General features: G+C 32.7%; 1 protein-coding gene across 1 annotated transcript in view; it reads left to right on the top strand.

The window, feature by feature from the left end:
- Positions 1-18,800, top strand: part of LRP1B (LDL receptor related protein 1B) — a 762,233-nt gene extending 743,433 nt beyond the window's left edge. Inside the window, exons 63-67 of the mRNA XM_040227930.1 lie at positions 2,828-2,904; positions 11,185-11,275; positions 12,221-12,365; positions 15,218-15,316; positions 16,611-18,800. Of these exons, the coding sequence (XP_040083864.1) occupies positions 2,828-2,904; positions 11,185-11,275; positions 12,221-12,365; positions 15,218-15,316; positions 16,611-16,751 (553 nt within the window). The 3' untranslated portion in view covers positions 16,752-18,800. The remainder of the gene's footprint in view (positions 1-2,827; positions 2,905-11,184; positions 11,276-12,220; positions 12,366-15,217; positions 15,317-16,610) is intronic.
- Positions 18,801-20,688: the final 1,888 nt, after the last annotated feature.

Below are 20,688 nucleotides of genomic sequence, written 5' to 3'. Positions count from 1 at the left end.
ACAGGGAATTTTGATGATCCACACATATTTCAGTTCTTAAATGATCTGCCATTAATGGCTTTGATTATTGTAGTCTACTTAGAGAATGAAGATTTACGAATTTCCATAAAGATGGTAAAAATACTTGGTCTTAAATCAGTCATTGGAAGAACTTGTGGAGCAGCAAATGCCTAATGTAATTTTTCAAGGTAGGCACGAGAATAATGACTTCTATTTGATTTAATATCTCAAAAAAAGATTATTTTTTAAGAGTGGAACAAATGTAGATGAATGGAAGATATTTTATCTTTGGCCATAAAACATTATTTTATAAGAAGTATAGGGAAATTGCCAGGCGATCATCAGTTGCTTGAGAAACTGAATTGCTAAAAGTAATTATTTCTCCAGCACAGTCTTTGAGACTTATTTCCAGTATGTAACAAAGAAAATATTCCTTGAAAATTAAGAATCTAAGTGTACTTCCTCAAAACAGAAGAGAGGAGCATCATGACCACTAGCAAGCAATATAATTTATCTAACATAATAGATATGCCAAGCTATGGTGCCAAGCTATGGATAAAATAGAAAATTAGTCAATATTGTTAACAAATACCACCTGTACGACTTAAATAATTTCAAAATTTGGAATAAAACATTACAGCATTATTATCCTCTTTGTTTAAAAATCCCTATCTTCCCTTTTGGAGTTCTAAGGGCATATTTTTAATAATTTTCTAAAATACATAAAACACATGATGTCATATCAGAACATCTGATCAATTAGCATTTACTCCAGTTCCTAAGCAATTCCATTTTCTTTCTTCTAAGCATCTCAGTATAATGATGAGCCCTGGAGGTTCTTATCTCTAGTAACATAAAATGTATTTCAGATCATTTCTCTTATTTAACTTGAACCCTGATATAGATTGCTATTGTAATTGTTGTTTCTTAATCAGCAGAGGTAATGTAAGGAGCAAATTTTGATATTTTAGTCAATATTTCATCATGATTGCACAAAACATCTTTGTACACATCACTTGTATAACAAGATTACCAAATAATCAGTATTTTTTTTTTCATTGGAGCATGGAAAATATCTTCAGTGGTCAATCAGAAAGATTTGACAAATGTAAAGTGACATAAAACAAAAACAAATTTTTCAATGATTAGAATTTATTCTAGCAACATGTTTGCAAAAATCTGCCTAAACATCTCTGCCTAATTATCTTTGGACTGTATCAAGAATTAGAAACTGAGGAATTGGAACAATTTTCTAAATCATTCATCCATAAAAACACAATTAAGGAAGAAAAGGAATTACTTTTTAAAATCAATGATTTTATTGATTGTTCACTTGATTATACTTATTTGAAATATGCTCATTTCATTACCTCACTTCATAATATAGACAGAGTCAGAACTGGCCTTAAATTTATTTATCTATTTTAATGATTTATTTGTATTATAGTATATAATTAATATATGTGAAATATATGTTAATTTTTTTAAAGTTCTGAACAAAACATTTGGATAATGCATGAAAAGATGACAAAATAATAATTATAATGATATTAATTTTCATTTAAATCATGCTCCATATGTAATATAATTAATCAAATAACTATATTCTTGAATAGTAACATTATTGTCAATTATGCTGAAGTTGAATAATTTCTTTTATGAAACAAAATAATGCTTTTGTGAAAAACTTTTTTTTTATAAATGGAGTTTGTCAGTATGATGATTTTGTGAGCTCTTGTCTGTGTTTTAGGACACCCAATACTGTCTTCACAAATACCACAAAAAATTCACATGGCATCATAGAAGCCTAGTTCTGAAACAAGTTCAGCTATCTGAACTGGCTATGACAGAATTGGCAGAGACCTAGAAATTGCAGTCATTTAGTTTGGCCACCATGCCCAAAGAGATCTACTGGGAATGACCCTGGAATCTATTATTTTGTTGTGTACAACTCTTCTTGATATGGTGGTGTTTGACAATCATTTTAAATAAGAACCGAAGCCAATTTAAATGGTTTCTCTATGGGTTTCCTCTCACAGATGCACAGAGGCATCTTGTGTTGTTAGCCAGCAGACCTTATTCAAACATAGCTAAAATCATTCCAGCATTCATTTTGATGCAATCGGCTAAATATATGGTTATGCTTTATGTTTAAATGAAGAATTTTAATCAGATCTATTATTTTAATCCTCTGTTAAACTTCCCATCATAATGTCAAGGTTCCTGTATGGGCAAGACAAATTCTCTGAATGAAAATTTTGGCATATTCTCTTGATTTCATGGTAATAGAAGTATGATCTTACATGGGAAAGTACTATATTTCCTTAACTCTGATTTAGAAGAGTAAAAATTCTACAGTTTGAACTATGAGACAGATGAGTACTTGCTCTTTGGTAATTAGTTCCACTTTGGAGTTAGAACTAGCAAAAATAAATCACAGAAATTTAATAAACAAGGATTTGCTTGACAGGCAAACTCCATTTTATAGTACCATAATTTTCTCTCTTCAGTATTTCTCAAATTAATTTCAATTCTTAATTAAAATTTCAATTTTTTTACAAAACCTGCCATATTTAAGTTTAACACAGAATAAAGAAAAATGAATGTAAACTTAAATTTTAAAAAAGTATCTTAACAAATGAAGTCCAATGGAAGTTACCCTCAGCATACTGACAATATGGGGGAAATTAGCAGAAATCTTTATTAAGTGTTCATGAACTATGATAGTTGGTTTCTCTTTCATTTCATTTGGTTGAAGTCACCACATTAGCAGACTTGTGAGTTTTGTTACTCATTGATTTGTTTTGTGTTGATTTTGTCTTTCCAGGTGCTCCACCAACTGGTCGGGCACACAATGTGAGAGGCCAGCCCCAAAGAGCAGCAAGTCTGATCACATCAGCACAAGTAAGCTTCTCAGATTAATATCTTTGGTGTTCCACATAAAATAGAAATCATTGTTTTCTTCTTACACCACCCATCTTTCTTCTTACCCATCAACTGAGGGAAATGAGTCTTGGAAAACCTGCTTCATGGAATTTTGCCAAAGACCCACTTCAATCCAGGTGATTTTTGAAAGATGAAGCACTGAGCTACCTGGTGACAGGATCGATCATTAGGTACCCTTTCAGGTTCTGAGGGTTCATCTCAAACTTTGGCAGTTCTCAGAACACACACCTGCAAACCTAGCATGAGCTTTTCTTAGGAAATGTGTGTCAGCTGCAAAAGATGCAAATATCACAATAGATGTGAGAATGCTGCAGGAAAAAAATAATAATTTCATGTTTTAATTAAAATGTATTATTCTTGAAGTGCATTTCAAAGTGTTGTGGAAAAACAAATTTAACCAGTTAGTCTCAAAGTGATAAAGTATGTTAACAAGCAATTTTTAATAAGGATCCTAGTTGATTTATTGCTTCCTTGTCTTTAAAGTACTGGTTTTGAAGTATAGTAAAATGTAGCTCAATATTTTGCAAGTTTTGTGTGTGTGTGTGTGTAGCTGTAGCCTTAGGACATGTCTCTGATATGAAAATTCATCTATATCAACATTTCGTGTCTTCCATAGACACATTGGAAGACAGTGTGTGTGTTGAAAGGCATTCTGTGTCTTCCAACATCTTTAAATAATTTTATAAAGATTTTCAAAATAAAACTCTGAAAGAAAAATTTCTCAGTTCATATATTAGCACTAATGAGTGAGAAAGTTTTGAGAAATCTGTAATAACTATCAAGTAAGTAAATATATTCTTGAAGAGAAAAAAACAGTATCTCTGATTTATGAACACTTACTTAGTAATTTTTTCTAGAATTTCACTGCTGGTATTAGTGCACACGAAAATAAAATACTATGGAATTTGTGAAAAAGAAAGATATTGTCAAAATCAAAAGTGTATGATTTTTGTGGCTATATGGCAGAAACCAACATAACATTGTAAATCAATTTTCCTCTGATTAAGGAATAATATTTTTAAAACAGTATATGATTTTGTACCTTAGATAAAGTTTCCCAGTGTTGCTGATTTACTTGTCTGTTGTACCTGTCCCCAAATAATTTATCATTGCTTGAAATTCTTCCAATGACACTGTCCAAAGTTCTACCACTTAGAAATTAACTCAGGCTAAAAAGGATGACTATCTTTGAAAAATGACAATTAGGCCTAGAACAAATAACCTTAGAACTGAGTACAGAACAAATTACCTTAGAACTGAGAACTTTAATTTGGAGATGTGAGGTAAGTGATTCCAGTCAAGGAAAATGTGGGGTTAATTTCCTTAGAATTTGTGTGTTGTCTTAAGGAAGGGAAGGGAGAAGAACTTAGCAAAGATATGGACATGTAATTGTAGGAATAGGGTACCAGGATTTGATGAATGGGTTCATAAAATATAGTAGAGGTGGAAAAATATACCTTGCCTAATTTAATATTTCAAAAGAAAAAAACATACTGTCTTCTCTCTCTCTCTTCCAGGATCATACTAACATTATTACTAATAACTCTTGGGAAATACCAATTTATATGATTTTGTGAGCTAGTTATAAGACTCAATCATCATCAAAAGCATTTTTTAATGAAAAGAAATGCATTTGATGTACCAAGCTATAGAATACACTGAGGTAATAAACTGAGAATTAATGAAGCTATAGTATTTTAGCCTTTTATGGTAATTTCTCAATTATGTAAGACACATAAAAAATATTCTTTTAGATAGGTAAAACAATTTTAAATATTGATAAAACTCTGAAAGGAAACAGAGTAGAACATCAATTGAATTTTCAGTTTATATATAAGGTCCACCTACAAGGGAAAAGTTTGGGTTCTGGAAGATGATCTTGAGGGGTGTGCCAGTTGTATTTTTTGAAAGGTGATGTCTTCAACCACTTGTATCAGTAACAAGCTCCCTTTTAAGAAAAATGTCTCCAATTACATGCAGCAGCTCTAAAACGGGGACTATCGCATGGAAGGAGGCGTGTCAAGTAGTTTGTAACCCCTTTTTCAAGGATTCTGATGCTCATTCTTCCATCACTGATTTAAAGTCATTAAATTTAATGGAGGTATCAATGCACATTGAAAGGACTATTAGCTATGCAAATGTCAAATTATCTCAGGTTTGAGTGAAGTTGGCCAAATAATGACTCTATTAAAAGGTACTTATCATCAGACATTTGTGCTGAGAGAAACTTGCATCAGTAACTCTGAAAATAAAGAAAAGGTAGTTAAGTCAATCTTTCCTAAGGTAGGAGGGCTATTTTTATTCTTTCGGCTAAACTCCAGTGGTTTTTGAATTGTTGTCAAATGTTCCCTGAACTTGGGCAGAAGTCATCTCTTTTATGGATGGATGTTTTAGGAACATGTCTTCAAACCTGCACTTCTACTCACAGTGAAGCATTCCATAATTGTTGGACCTTGGTGCCATCAGAAATATACTGCCTCTGTCAGCCTCACTTGCGTCAGCTGGCACAGAGATTTACCTTTCTAATTGATGAACAACTTTCTTAATCAACTCTGAGTAGTCATACTGAGATTTTTCTGGCCCTTGCTGTTTGAAGTGTCTAAAGATCAGCCTGTAGAATTAAGCAGATCTATTATTCTAGAACTTTGCTTAAGTTCCACTTGAAAAAGTTAGTCTGAAAACTCTTATTTGGAAGAGTTTTAAATTAAGGATGATTAAATATTTTTTATATACTCCTATTTTAAACTTACCTGAACTTTTAAATGAGTGGATACTCAATGTTTGGATTAAGCTATTCATATCTGCTACAATTAAGGAGGATAAAAATACCCACAGCATTTGCGGGGCAGTAATACAGTGTTGCTGTATTTTATTGTAGTGACAAGGAATGTGTGCTATCTGTTAGGGAGTTATACTTATCTTCTGTTTTCCTACTTTATCTCTTTTAAACCATGATATGTCAAAAAATATATATTATACTAGAGAATTATAAACTTGCAAATATAGAGATAAAAATGCTACAAAATAATGCATTTCTCCTAATTCTCCCAAAGCAAGTATTTATGGAGCCTCTGCTAAGTGTCAAGTAATGTCTAGATCCCAAAGATGAATCAGTGCATAAAGCAAACAGTGCCTCTTCTCAGGAAGCTGAGAGGTCCTAGAGAGCAGAGAGCAGAGGAAGATTAATTTAAAAAGAAAGCAAGGAAATAAGTAAACTTTTGGAAAGCAATTGTGAGTCTTGATTGGACCTATTAAGGAAGTAAAAAAGGCAGAGAAATAGAGAATATCGGAAGAGAACTGATATCAAGAGTGATTTCCCTGAGGTGGTGATATTTAAACTGACTTGAATGATTAAAAAGGGGAGGAGAGACTAAGGGTATTTCAAACAATAGGAGTATCAGATACAAGAATTCTGAAGGGACTGAAAGAAGACCAGTGTTCTGGCACAAAGGGGACAAGAGTGAGAAGGGTGCAAAGTGAGGATGGTTATAAATGACCAAATGATAAGCATCCTCCTGGAAATCCCTGGAAGGATAAAATAAGTTTGGAACATGATTTTTTAAATGATTTTTAAAATTATATTTTATCAAAATGGTTAATAAATAGCAGTCTAGTTATTATATATTTACATACACATATACACTCACATTTATGCAAACAAGATCTGAATATATAGCAGCAAGTCAAAAGAGGTCATTGTAATGGTATAATTTATGCTTACATTTTTCTACTATAAGTTCAACCAATAAATCAAAGATTCTTTTCTTTAACCTTCATGAAGCCTTCTGGTTTCCATCCTAACCTCTTGAAACAGCTGTCTTGTTTGTGAGATACTTCTTTTTGATCTCTTCTAGTTAATTCATTTACTACTCCATACACTCTGCTTGGCAATCCATAATTCTTTGACCACAGTTTTCAGCTCTTTGCCAATTACTCCCAAATTTCTGTCTTCAATCTTGATTTCTGTCCTGAGTTTGAGACATGTATACCACTGCACAATTGCTGTATCTATATCAATGTCATCTCTGTCTATATCTGTATATCTATATTCTTCTACAGGAACCTGATGTTCAGTGTTTCCCAAAATAATCTCATTCCCTTCCCCAATCAGCTAGCCATTTTTATGCACCTTATTTTGCCTTCCTGTCTACACAGCTGGCCACAGAAGTTTACTCAAGCAACACTTAGGAGTCACTCTTAACCTTTCTTCTAAATTGACTTAAACAATCTATTCAATAGATGTTACTTCCTAAATTTTCTTCAACATTATCAGCTTGCACATCTTTCCTAACATCCCTTTGCTTCTCTCTTCAGTCACAGCTTCCTCCAACACCCTCCACTCTACTCTCCAGTCAGACTGTTGTTCTTTAATCTTTTCTCCTCCAGGTCTTCACATTTCTCTCCCTAGATTAATTCAGTATCTCCTCCTCCACTCGACCTGCATTCGCTTTCATGGGAATAAAGAGGACTTCCATCACGTTTCAGAGACAAACCAACCCTCCTCTGCTATCCCAGATCTAGCTGGCTTCTGTTCCTCTGTGTATGCAGAGCAATGCATACTTTCACTAGGCCAGTGCATATCACTGTGCTAAATAAACCCATGTGTTAATCATCTTCTAGTATACATCAAACAACATGAAAGGAGGGACATTTCCATCCCCAGTGCAAAGTACAGTAAGTGTTGCGTGTGCGGGACATAGCAACACTTAAAAATATATTTGCTAAATTAGAACCAAATGGATAGTCCCTATGATATCCTAGGCACTGTGCTATCTACAAAACCAAGATAGATAGCTTATGCCCCCAAATTACAAATGAACTACTCTCTACAATATGTTGTAATTTTCTGTAAGAAAATTGTTGAAATTTCCTCTCCACCCAGTAAGTGCAGAGTATACTTTAAAAAAAAAATCTGTTTAGAACAGTCCACCAACAATATACTGTTAAAAAAATCACCTGTTATAGACCTTGATTGTTATATACACAATATGATATTTACTGCCATGTACACTGCTTGGTTATGCATGGAGTGACACAGCAATATGTATTTTGATAACTCAATTTTGATAATTCAGTAAACATGTATCAGCACTTTCTGTATAGTAGACACACTTCTATTTACATTACTGTGACGTATATGTTAATGATAACACTCATTTTATTAGTGTGTAAACTCGGACAAAGATGAAAAATTGGCCCCAGCATATGGTGCTAGTGAGATGAGATTTGAACAGAGGTAGCCTGGATACAGAATCTGCTGTCTCATCTGTGATAATGTACTGCCTCTCCCATGGAAGGGGTCTCTTCTCAGCATAGAAATTTGATAATATAGTTCTTTCAAATGGAAAAGCGTTACATAATGGGGCCTCAGAACAACTTTGCAAAGAAAGACTGGCTCTATTTTCTTTTTTTTAAAATTAATTTATTTATTTTAATTGGAGGCTAATTACTTTACAATATTGTAGTGGTTTTTGCCATACATAGACATGAATCATTTTCTGTAAGAAAATTGTTGAAATTTCCTCTCCACCCAGTAAGTACAGAGTATACTTTAAAAAAAAATCTGTTTAGAACAGTCCACCAACAATATACTGTTAAAAAAATCACCTGTTATAGACCTTGATTGTTATATGTTACAATATGATATTTACTGCCATGTACACTGCTTGGAAAAAATACTTCTTTTGATAAATACCTATATTATATTCTAAAAATACATGTAGTTTCCAGTTGTTTCCATGTATATAAACTATTTTACAAAAAAAAAAAGGAGAAAAACTTGCCAAATTGCTACCCTGCATTATTTATCAACTATGTTGAACATTATCGCAGTTACCTTGATAGGTTATATGAACATATTAGCACAGTAGGCTCTTAAACAGAGTGCTTGTTATGTAAGGGACTAGAAATGCCATCTGTCATGGGGAAAAGAAAAACGAAGGTCTTTAAAAAATTTTTTTCTAGCATGCATAATTAACAGCATTTCTACCTAATAGGAATAAAAGAAACTATGTAGAACAAGAAAAAGCTAATTTTCTAAATAATTTGCAATTGCTTGGAGGAGAAAGTAACTTTATGTACCTTAAAACCAATATTGGTAAGTATTTTAAACCTACAAATTTACCACAAATTTTAGCAGAAAAAAAAAAAGATGAAGTGAGGATATTTATAAAGTCATGATTAATTAGTTTAAGTCAATTTATGAAGAAACCAAGCTGCTCACTGGTATTTAAAATTTGTGAACAAATGTTAATTACTATCCAAGGTGCCAGATTCTCTACTTCCATTAAATACTAATAATTACACATGCATGTAAAGTTCATTTTCCCCAATCCAAGAAGGTAATATAATATCAGCCTCACTCAATTATATAGTGCTGGTAACAACATAAAAAAATAAAATAAAATGAGTATTACATTTCAGAAACTGACTAAAGAAAGAAAGCCATATTTTTCCGTGCATGAAAGAGAGAGTTAGCTATTTGATTATTTTAGACAAGCTATTTTTGAAGTTTCAAATTGAAAGATTATCTTGTATATGCCTTTTCTTTAATAAAGAGTTTTTGGTATTTTAGTAAATGATCTCAAATATGCTGGGAAAGATTGAAGGCAGGAGGAGAAAGGGATGACAGGGGATCAGATGATTGGATATTATCACCAAATTAATGGACATGAGTTTGAGTAAACTCCGGGAGTTGGTGATGGACAGGGAGGCCTGGCGTGCTGCAGTCCACGAAGTTGGAAAGAGTTGGCCACGACTGAGTGACTGAACTGAACTGAACTGAACTGAAGCAGCTGTTTATTGTGCTTAATATCACCATTAATTTTTTATCACAGTATTGTACATGTATATGCAGAGGCCAATTCATATATTTAATAACTCTTAATGTTTTATTCCTGAACCATTCAAGATCCTCACATTAAAATTTAACTAGTTTGGGTATTGCTTTGTTTCTCAGTTCAGACAATGATTAAGCTCACTTGGCAGTTTCAGTCAGATGCTTTTCTCAAACAAGCAAAGGCTTTATCTTATGGATACTAGATATTTGTCTGCTGGAAATGTGAGTACTGGGTACTTCATAAAGCTACTTAATACTCTCCTGTTATTAGGCAATGCTTGCATTCCGTTTTCTTCCTGCCTAAGTGACATATGACCTTAGGTGTATCTTACTATGGATCACATCATCAGTAAAGAGGTATTGTCTTCTTTAGGAAAAAAACAAAAAAGATTGCTCTTCTTGACAAAAAAAAACTAAGACCCACTTTCTATGACCGCTTTTGAAAATCTATTCCATAGACTTTTTCTTCCATTTTGAAAATGAGTGATACAACCTAAGCTCATTCTTATAAATGTATGGAAAAAAAGGAAAAGTAGACATTTACAACATAAGCCAAGCCCCCAGATGATGGTTTGTTGAAACTGTTCTGGAACTACAATTTGAGAAAGAGAATCCTCTTTGTTCACCTACTTTGCAGAATCAAGCTAAAAGCCCTATGTGGTAGATCTTCATGTCTCTATTTTTATGGGTGAAGAGCATGAGCCTCAAATTTTAAATAACTTTTCTAAGGTTTCAATTCAGGTAAGTTATGAAACTATTATTTAGGCCTGCTGCTGCTGCTGTTGCTGCTGCTGCTGCTAAGTTGCTTCAGTCGTGTCCGACTCTGTGCGACCCCATAGACGGCAGCCCACTAGGCTCCGCTGTCCCTGGGATTCTCCAGGCAAGAATGCTGGAGTGGGTTGCCATTTCCTTCTCCAATGTCCATCCAAATCTGACACCATTGCCCCTTTTGCTTTCCCAGGCTACCATCTAACTTGCCACATGTACTCAGGGCCAGATATTCATACCTAATGGAGGGGAAAAAAAAACTAATGATGGAAATATAGTCAGGCAAATTGTAGAAATGTGTATTCAGTCAGAGTTTATTTACTTATATCTTTGCAAATAGATGTCTGGTGAGAATAAGACTCCGACTGACAAAGAAGTCAGTATTTCTAACCTCAGGTATTTAATTATAACATATAAATAAAAGATATCTAAAGAAATGTTTCCAGTAGTTCAAATATTTAACAGGAAAAATGACTTTGCAGTAATGTAGTGATGAATTAGGAATATAGACATTTGGCCTAAGCTTTTTTGTTATTATGTCAATGGTCAAATGATTTGATGTAATAAAGTGTTGTTATATCCATCTTGACTTCATTTTGTATGTTGATCTGTTCATTCATTTCTTTTTCCAGGAAGCATAGCCATCATTGTGCCTCTCGTCCTCTTGGTGACTTTGATAACCACCTTGGTAATTGGTTTAGTGCTTTGTAAAAGAAAAAGAAGGTAAGAGGCAGTATTCTAGACTAACAGTAAATAAATTACATAAATAGGTATAGAAACAGTGTTTTTTAAAAACTTCTTAAAATGTGATTTACTTATTCCAACTGCATAATTCTGTGTTTTCTGAACCATTTTATCCCTCTTTCATTTTAAGTAATTATAATTCAAACAAACTTTCCCTTATATTATATTGATGGAATGGTTACATTTATTGTATATATTCTAACAAAAATTACAAGGGAATATATTAAACTTTCAATAGAATTTTACATTTTGTTAGTTTTTCCTTGAAACAGCAAAAACCTCTAAAAAACATTTTATAATATTAATGTGTTAGATTATCAATGTCAATAGAATGATAATGATTATGTATTATATGTCACAAATTGTGTATTTCATTCATAAATTATACATTTGTTGATTTTATATATTACTGGAAGTATCATTATTTCAATTTATGCGAATGCACAATTAAAAAGAACTTTAAGCAGTGAGTTGTCTGTGGGGTGATTATCTGGAACCTAGAGTTTGTAAGTCAGTGTTGCATTATGTAAAGGAATTTTAGCCCCATGACTTGGGGATTGAAAACAATTTCAAAATTTCTTTGTAACTGTTTTTTATGAATGTTTTTCAGGAACAAAAGGGGAAAAGTAGAAAGTAAAAGGGTAATTAATTATATTCAGTTTCAACTAATGTAGTATTAGCTATTTACAAGGAATGTTCCAAGTGCATTTTTTATTGTTAAATCTAAATAATTTGGGAAAATGATGTATTAGAGTAAGAATTTTTTGTCCCTCTGTGAATCAATGAATGTCATTTATTTTCAATATACTTTATGTATGAGTGTTCCACCAGTTCTATTAAAATGTTATTAAATCTGCAAATACAGTAGTTTCATACACCATGTTGTGATATTTAGACAACTCATATAATGTTCACATATTCTAGGACAAAAACTATAAGAAGACAGCCTATTATTAATGGAGGAATAAATGTAGAAATCGGCAATCCATCTTATAATATGTATGAGGTTGACCATGATCACAATGATGGAGGTCTTTTAGATCCTGGCTTTATGGTAGATCCAGCAAAGGTAAAGTTTTAAGATGATGGACTGTGAGCACTAATATTCTTGAGTCATTTCTCTATAATATGGTTCTGATTTTCATCACTTTTTTTTTATCTGAAGTTAGATTAAAGAACTTTAAGATTTATTGAATGTTATAGTCTCTTCTAAAGAAAAATAAAATTATGGACTGCATTCACCTGAAGCATGAAGTTAATGTAACATATTTTAGAAAATATGTATTCACTTAATTTATAAGCATAGATGTCTTAGTCAAATGTGATGATATGCTGGCATATCTAAATATAAGCCTGGTGAAATTAAATTTTATTAAAATTGATTTTTTAAATCTACTTAAAAAAAAAGAGTACAGCATTTCATTGCCAAAATAAATACTTCATTTCCAGTAATGTTTCACTGAAGAGTCCACTAAGCTATGTCCTTGGATTTGTTTATAATCATATAACTTTTAAACAATATTTTTCTACCTGCTGTAATATTTTTCTTATTGGTTTGAGACTTATCTGTGATATTTATATACTAAAAACTCACAGTCTTTTTTTTTAAATTTCTGTTAGTACTGAATGCTCAATTTGGAAGTTTTTATTAAAAAATAGATAAATGATACATCTAGGTAAATTTGCAAAGATTTACTTCACTTTATTATTCAAATATTTTACATGATAATTATAGAATATTTTGCTATGAATTAAGAGCATCCGTTTGCTAATATGGAATGATATTCTAAGCTTATTTATTCATTAATTAAATGGTTCTTTACAATGTGATATATCAAAGGTATTATGTCCAAAATGCACCTTAATATTAAATAATTATATTAACCACTTGGCTTTGTACTCATAGCAACAGCTGTTCCCCAAAGAAAAGGTCTCATATATTCAATCTACTCTGAACACATGGCCAGACTTTCTAAGCCCAAAACTGGCGATCTGAAATTGAAGAAGTATTCATTTCTATGAAAAGAAATCAGTCATTATTATATAGAAAAAATGTCCTGTCAAAAGATGTTGTAAATATTTTCTTCATTAGAAATAATTTTCAGTTACTATAAATTATTAATTCAGTTACTAATTCCTACATTTGAACTTTGTCATGAAATAAATTCTCATAGCCTAAGTTTCAGTGTTTTCTATTGAAACTAAAAACTATACATACTGTCCATATTGTTGTTTGATAATTTTTGTAAAAAAGGAGAAAGACGTCTTAATCAATAGACTTCTCATATTCTAATAATTTTTTCTTAGGAACAAAATACAGTACCTGTAAATATAATATGACCTGATGAGGCTATATCTCATACACTTCTTATGAACAGAAGAGTTCTCATTTTCCCCATCATTTTATTTCTACTGATAGAATTAAGCCAATTTTGGATACTTAAAGGGAATAGCTTTTTAATATTCCATTTATTTTTTAATGTTTGCTCTAGGAAGATAAAATATGCTTCAGGGCCCCTCGAGTATATTTTTAATATATCTAGCAAATAACATTCAATAAATATTTATTTACCAATTTTCCACTGACTGACCAAAATTTCATTAAATGTGACTTAGATGGCTGATTCTATTAGAATTTATTCTAGAAGTTGGCTTTTGATGTTTGAAATAGAAATATGAATTGTTACCTAAGAAGTAACTGTAGAAAATATGTTTATAGGTATAGACAATTTTGAAAAGTGAATGACCACACCAAAGCAACCTTAATGATGGAATGTTTGTCATAGATTTTCCACTTGTTACAGTGGTTTGATATATTCATGATGTGATCAAATACAAACTTCATGACACGTAAAGACTTTTGTAGAATGTATCTGTTATTTTCAAAAATGGATAAATTTCTCCCTCAATGGTACCTTACAAATGAATTGAAATAATTAATAAATTTTATTTTAAAAAGGTTTGTCTATAGAGACATTCACAGAATACTTTGAAAAGCTCAGAAGAGGGGAACTGGTATCTATTGATTTTATACACAAACTCATCTCAGTCCGTCCTTAGATTGTTTTTAATATCTTCTAAGTGAGAATTTGTGGGGATATAAAGAGACGATATTGACCTGATTTTATGTTTAAAATCTTTTTCCTCAGATCTTTGTCCTTGTCTCAAAATTTATGATGATTCATTGTCAAGAGTTGATAGATTTTTAAAAATATGCATGTTCATTAAAATCCTTCAACTTTTAATCTAGCTTTCTTATTTCCTTCTTGGCCACTAATAAGTATTCTATGATGAATATGAGTATACCAGATTGACTTTTTCTGCCGTTAGACCCAAAAACCTCTAAAACCATTGTTCTTGCATGGAGTTTAGTGAGCCAATCTGATTTCTAATTAATTTGCTTTAAACTAGAAAGTCAGATTTCTCAAAAAAAAAACAAACAAACCATAATTCATTTTTATATCTCACATTTTAAATTTCATTTGTATTTTCTAACAATATAGAAGTCATGAACCTTTAATTAGAGACAGTCAGATATTTGAGTGTATGGAATGGGCTCCTATCACAACTTTTCAAACAGAAACCTTAGGTGAGGGAGGCTGATGCATTTTTTCACAGGGTTGTTAGAAAATTATGCTTTTTGGGGAGGGAGAATGAAGTTAAATAAATGGAAATGAGTGGTGGTTTCTAGGTACGTGTTATGTCTATAAGTAAGCTAGACTAAGAGAAATGTCTACTGTAGAGCACAGATCTAATATTAATAGATGTTTCATAAATTATTGAATCTACCATAAATATACTGTTGATGCCTCAGGGCTGAAGAACATAGCTTGTTATTTTTATGACTTAACATGTGTTTGTGTCAATGAAAATAGTTCCATGATATTAGATCAGAAACTAAAATTCTCTGTTTACATACAGGCCAGGTACATAGGGGGAGGGTCCAGTGTTTTCAAGCTTCCACACACAGCGCCGCCCATCTACCTAAACTCTGATTTGAAAGGACCACTAACTGCTGGGGTGAGAGAAAGTTCATTACTCCATATCCATTCCATCACAGAATGTCTCACAGTCAAAAATGATTACTAGACTTAGAGAGGGACTTATCTTTAATGATTTTTAATTAACAAAAGGTTTAAAAATTGCCTTAAACTTGGGAGTTTATGTGTCCTGCTTATGCAAGATTACATGCGAAAAAATGTTATCATTTTAGACAAGCTATTCAGCAGAAATATCTCTTATCCAAAATTTGAAAATATTAAAGCTCTATAACAATAAACATGAGCATTTGCTATTCTTAGAGTATAAATCTCTAGCCAGAAATGTAAACTGAAGAGTTTACATTTAAATTTATGTTTGGCTTTATTTTCTATTAAGATGCTTTGTTTAGTATCTACAAATTTGAGGTCCTTTTAAATAAAAGTGCACTACAAAATGTGGCATCATATGGAGACATTAGAAATGATGTATGAAACCATTCTTAAAAACTTTTTATGTAACCAGTTTCTAGAGAAAAGGGCTTTGTCTGAGGTTTGTTGTTGTTTAGTCACTAAGTCGTGTCCAATTCTTTTGAGTCCCCATGGACTGCAGCCCTCAAGACTCCTCTGTCTATGGGATTTCCCAGGCAATAATATTGGAGTGGGTTGCCCTTCCCTTCTCCAAGTGATCTTCCTGACCCATAAATCAAACCCACGTCTCCTGCATTGCAGGCAGATTCTTTACCATTAAACCACCAGGGAAGCCCTGTCTAAAATTGCATGGTTCATATTAGACAGGAAAGGGATTAAAGACAATATTAAGATTCTTAGGATTGAATTTTCTCACCCTTGTACCTCTCTCCCATCAGCTGTTTTTCATTCTCATTTTTTATCATGTTTGTCTCATTTGCATGGATCAAAAAATGTAATATTTCTTTATTGTGATAAAGTTTTAACATTCTGTTCTGGAAAGACAAAATTTAAAAATGCAACTATGTAACAATCTTGGGTTAAGTTAATAAGACAATTTGGTTTAATGTTTCCTGCTTTTATATAAAGTTGCAGTCAATATACCTTTAATGAAGATTTCTTTAGGCTTTCAATATGTCAGAGCTCCCCTTAGGTTCACAAGTTACCTGAGAAACATACAATTATGTTTTTATCTAATACATGCTAAAGTTGATGAAAGCATGTAAACAGAATTTAAATTACATGTATATAATTATTATTTAGTAAGTTAAGTACAATGCATATAAATGTTAACATTAAAAGATATCATTGAAGAAAATTAAGGTAGTCAAAACAGGTAATAAAAACATATTTATTTTTTCCTTCAGCCAACAAATTACTCCAATCCGGTATATGCGAAATTGTATATGGATGGGCAAAACTGTCGAAACTCCTTAGGAAGTGTCGATGAAAGGAAAGAACTGCTTCCAAAGAAAATAGAAATTGGAATCAGAGAAACGGTGGCATAATCAGAGATACCTTTTATATGCTGTACAAATGTATAAAATATAAGGATTACTTTTGTATGTTCCAACAGTATTCTACTTGTTTTGGCATCAGCATTACCTCTTCCTTTATCTTTTTTCTGGTCAATTGTTTTCTGAGTTTTCTGGTTTTTAGTTTTTGCTGATGACTCTTGATTGACCATTTGTATGGTATTTTTATGAAAAAGAACTGCACTACAGTACAATTTACAACAATGCTGCTGATGACACACCTTTGAATTTGTTAAAATTAAAAACAACGTATTCCTTTGTAGTGTGAATATGAGCAATCTATTTTATATGAACTTCTTTGGTTCTACTTAATCAACAAAGAGAATCTCTGCACATTTTCATTATATGGTCTGAAAGCTGTAATACAGTATCAGTTAATTTTCTGGTTCAGTTTATGGAAGAGCAATTGAATAGTCAACTCTCTTCTTTGTGCCCTTTAAGACTGATTCAGACTGCTGAAAATATATAGCTTTCACAAGTTCCACATCACCAGCTTTGAAATTAGTCTTAGGTTGCCAAGTGATAGATGAGAATTTTGAGAAAAAAAAAAAAAACAACTTTAAGAATTTATAAAACTAATAATTTGCATGAACACATATGACTACATTTTCCAAAATTTAGTGGACTTTATTGTGATATACTAAAAGTATATACCCTATAAAAATAGTTATATTTAGGTATATAACATAGCAAAAATATAATTGAAAGTGGAAAGATCACACTTGCTATGGGATAAGACATTTTGTTTTCCCTTGGTCCTGAGGTCAATAGCCAGCCTAGAACACAACAGGGCATCAGGCACTCATGTCTTAGCAATTTCCTCCCAGTCACATGCATTTTGTGGAGGATTAACCCAACCCCTTAACACACAGAACACTAAAGAATACAATATAAGCACACAAATTGGTGACACAATTTCAATTATGTGAATGCATTCTATTTGTGAGGTCAAAAGGAATAGGCAAGGCAGCCATTATGGTATAAAGTAATCAGTAGATATTTTGAATATACCATATGACTAGTCTATTATCTGCCCTATCCAAAATATGTTCTTAAAGGACTTTCCAAGTTACGAAAGAACAGTCATCTGCCCATTATCAAATGTAGCGAGTATACATGCTGGCCAGTTACTCTGGTACTCTGATTTCTCTGGTTATGCAAAACACATGGACCCTGTTCACTTGTCTGTTTTCAAATTTCGATGGAAACAAGTACGATTTATTTAAGTTGTATAAAAAAAAAAGTATAGCATTTTTATACAAATATCTTTAAAGGCACAAAAGATTTATTCACAAGGTATGGAGGGCTTTTTGTTCCTCTGATAGACATGACTGACTTTTAGCTGTCATAATGTATTAACAGATGAAATATGTTTGTGGTTGTTCTTTATCCCTTTGTACAAGCATTAAAAAAAAACAAAACTGCTGTTTTATAAAGAGACTTTTTGTTGTACTATGTGCATGCATACTACCTATTTCTAAACTTTGCCATATTGAGGCCTTTATAAACTATTGATTTATGTAATACTAGTGCAATTTTGCTTGAACGATGTTATGCATATCATAAATTTTTCCAGGTTCTTGTTTAAGTACATTTTTTAAATTGAACAGTATTTTTCATTTTGGTTATAATAGTCATTTTGCCTATGTTTCTACAATGAAGTGTTAAATACTTTATAAAAAATTGTTGACTGACTTATTTAAATGAAATTCTACATATTTAAGTGCTTGTGTTGGGTAGTTTTTAAAAAGAAAATTCTTGTCTTTACAGAGTTTAATTTTCTTAGAAAGCTATTTTAGTCAACATAAGATGTAATTTTTGTTGTATCTTTAGAACATACTCTCTGGGGTAGGACTGATTTCATCGCATCATTTTTCAAATCACAATAGAGAAGGTATTCCTCTTATTGAAGTGGAAACCTTCTCTTATGAAGTGGAAACATGTCCCTTACTTTTTCCTTTTCCCTGTTACACATGGCTTGTCACAGACTCCATGTTGCAGTAAAAAGATTGGTTATACACAGTAGTATGACAATTGTATTGAAATAAGCCAAAGTTCTTCCTGTTTCTCATTCTCAAAAAATGTACTTTATAGAAAACTTCGGTTCCATTAGATGCTGTGTAGATATTATTTTCTAAATGGAATGATTACTAGTGTAGCTACTTAGAGTATTTGACTAGAGATGACAGGAGGGTCTGGTTGACTAGAGCTATCATTGAGCTTCATTATCTGATGGGATCTTTGTATATAAGAGCTTTATGACTGCAACTGAAATTATTATTTGAAAGAGAAGAGCCCACATATTGGAATGACTTCAATACAATGAACATTAGTATAAACTATCTAGCAAATCCTATGCAATATACAACACACCAACTTATACTCATAGCCTGGCATCTATGACCTATTTTCTGTCTAGCACACTAATTAAAACTATATCAAGAGAGCTCAGGATGTGCTTTTTAATCCTTAGATTCCACCTACATTCTCATGGCCCTTATTTCACAGTATGCTTCGCCATCCCAGGCTGGTTCAAGCAAGTCCATTGTGAGGGCCGCAGTATTTCTAGTTGCCATTACTTTGCATTCAGTCTTTATAGAACAAAGATATTGGCAACAACCCAAAGTTTTTTTCTATAACTCTAGCTCTTTCTATTTCAATTATCTATTATCTACCTATTTCTATTTCAAAAACTCATGTAAATGCTAGAAGTTTAGTTCGGGTCAGTCGCTCAGTCATGTCTGAATCTTTGCGATCCCATGGACTGCAGCACGCTAGGCTTCCCTGTCCTTCACTAACACCCAGAAGTTATTCAAACTCATGTCCATCGAGTTGGTGATGCTATCCAACCATCTCATCCTCTGCTGTCCCCTTCTCCTTCTTCCTTCAGTCCTTCCCAACATCAGTAACTTTTCCAGTGAGTCAGTTCTTCACATCAGGTGGCCAAAGTATTGGAGCTTCAGCTTCAGCATCAGTCCTTCCAGTGAATATTCAGGATTGATTTCCTTTAGGATGGACTAGGTGGATCTCCTTGCAGTCCAAGAGACTCTCAAAAGTCTTTTCCAAAACCACATTTCAAAAACATCAGCTCTTTGGCACTCAGCTTTCTTTATGGCCCAACTCTCACATCTGTGCATGACTACTGTAAAAACCATAGCTTTGATTAGATGGACCTTTGTTGGCAAGGTAATGTTTGTGCTTTTTAATATGCTGTCTAGGTCAGTCATAGCTTTTCTTCCATGGAGCAAGCATCTTTTAATTTCATGGCTGAAGTGAAACCATCTGCAGTGGTTTTGGAGCCCCAAAAATAAAGTCTCTCACTGTTTCCATTATTTTCCCATCTATTTGTCATGAAGTGTTGGTACTGGATGCCATGATCTTCGATTTTTGAATGTTGAATTTTAAGCCAACTTTTTCACTCTCCTCTTTCACTTTCATCAAGAGGCTCTTTAGTTCTTCTTCACTTTCTGCCATAATGGTGGTGTCATCTGCATATCGGAGGTTATTGATATTTCTCCCAGCAATCTTGATTCCAGCTTGTGCTTCATCCAGCCCAGCTTTTCTCATAACATACTCCGCGTATAAGTTAAATCATCAGGGTGACAATATACAGCCTTGACGAACTCCTTTCCTGATTTGGAACCAGTCTGTTGTCCCATGTCCAGCTCTAACTATTGCTTCTTGACCTGCATATAGATTTCTCAGGAGGCAGGTCAGGTGGTCTGGTATTCCCATCTCTTTCAGAATTTTCCACAGTTTGTTGTGATCCATGCAGTCAAAGGCTTTGGCATAATCAATAAAGCGGAAGTAGATGTTTTTCTGGAAGCTCTCTCACTTTTTCGATGATCCAACGAATGTTGTCAATTGGATCTCTGGTTCCTCTGCCTTTCCTAAATCCAGCTTGAACATT

This window comes from Oryx dammah, unplaced genomic scaffold (assembly GCF_014754425.2).
Source record: "Oryx dammah isolate SB20612 unplaced genomic scaffold, SCBI_Odam_1.1 HiC_scaffold_27, whole genome shotgun sequence".
Lineage (NCBI taxonomy): Eukaryota > Metazoa > Chordata > Mammalia > Artiodactyla > Bovidae > Oryx > Oryx dammah.
The sequence above is the reverse complement of the archived record's forward strand: the minus strand, read 5'-3'. Positions and strand labels throughout refer to the sequence as shown.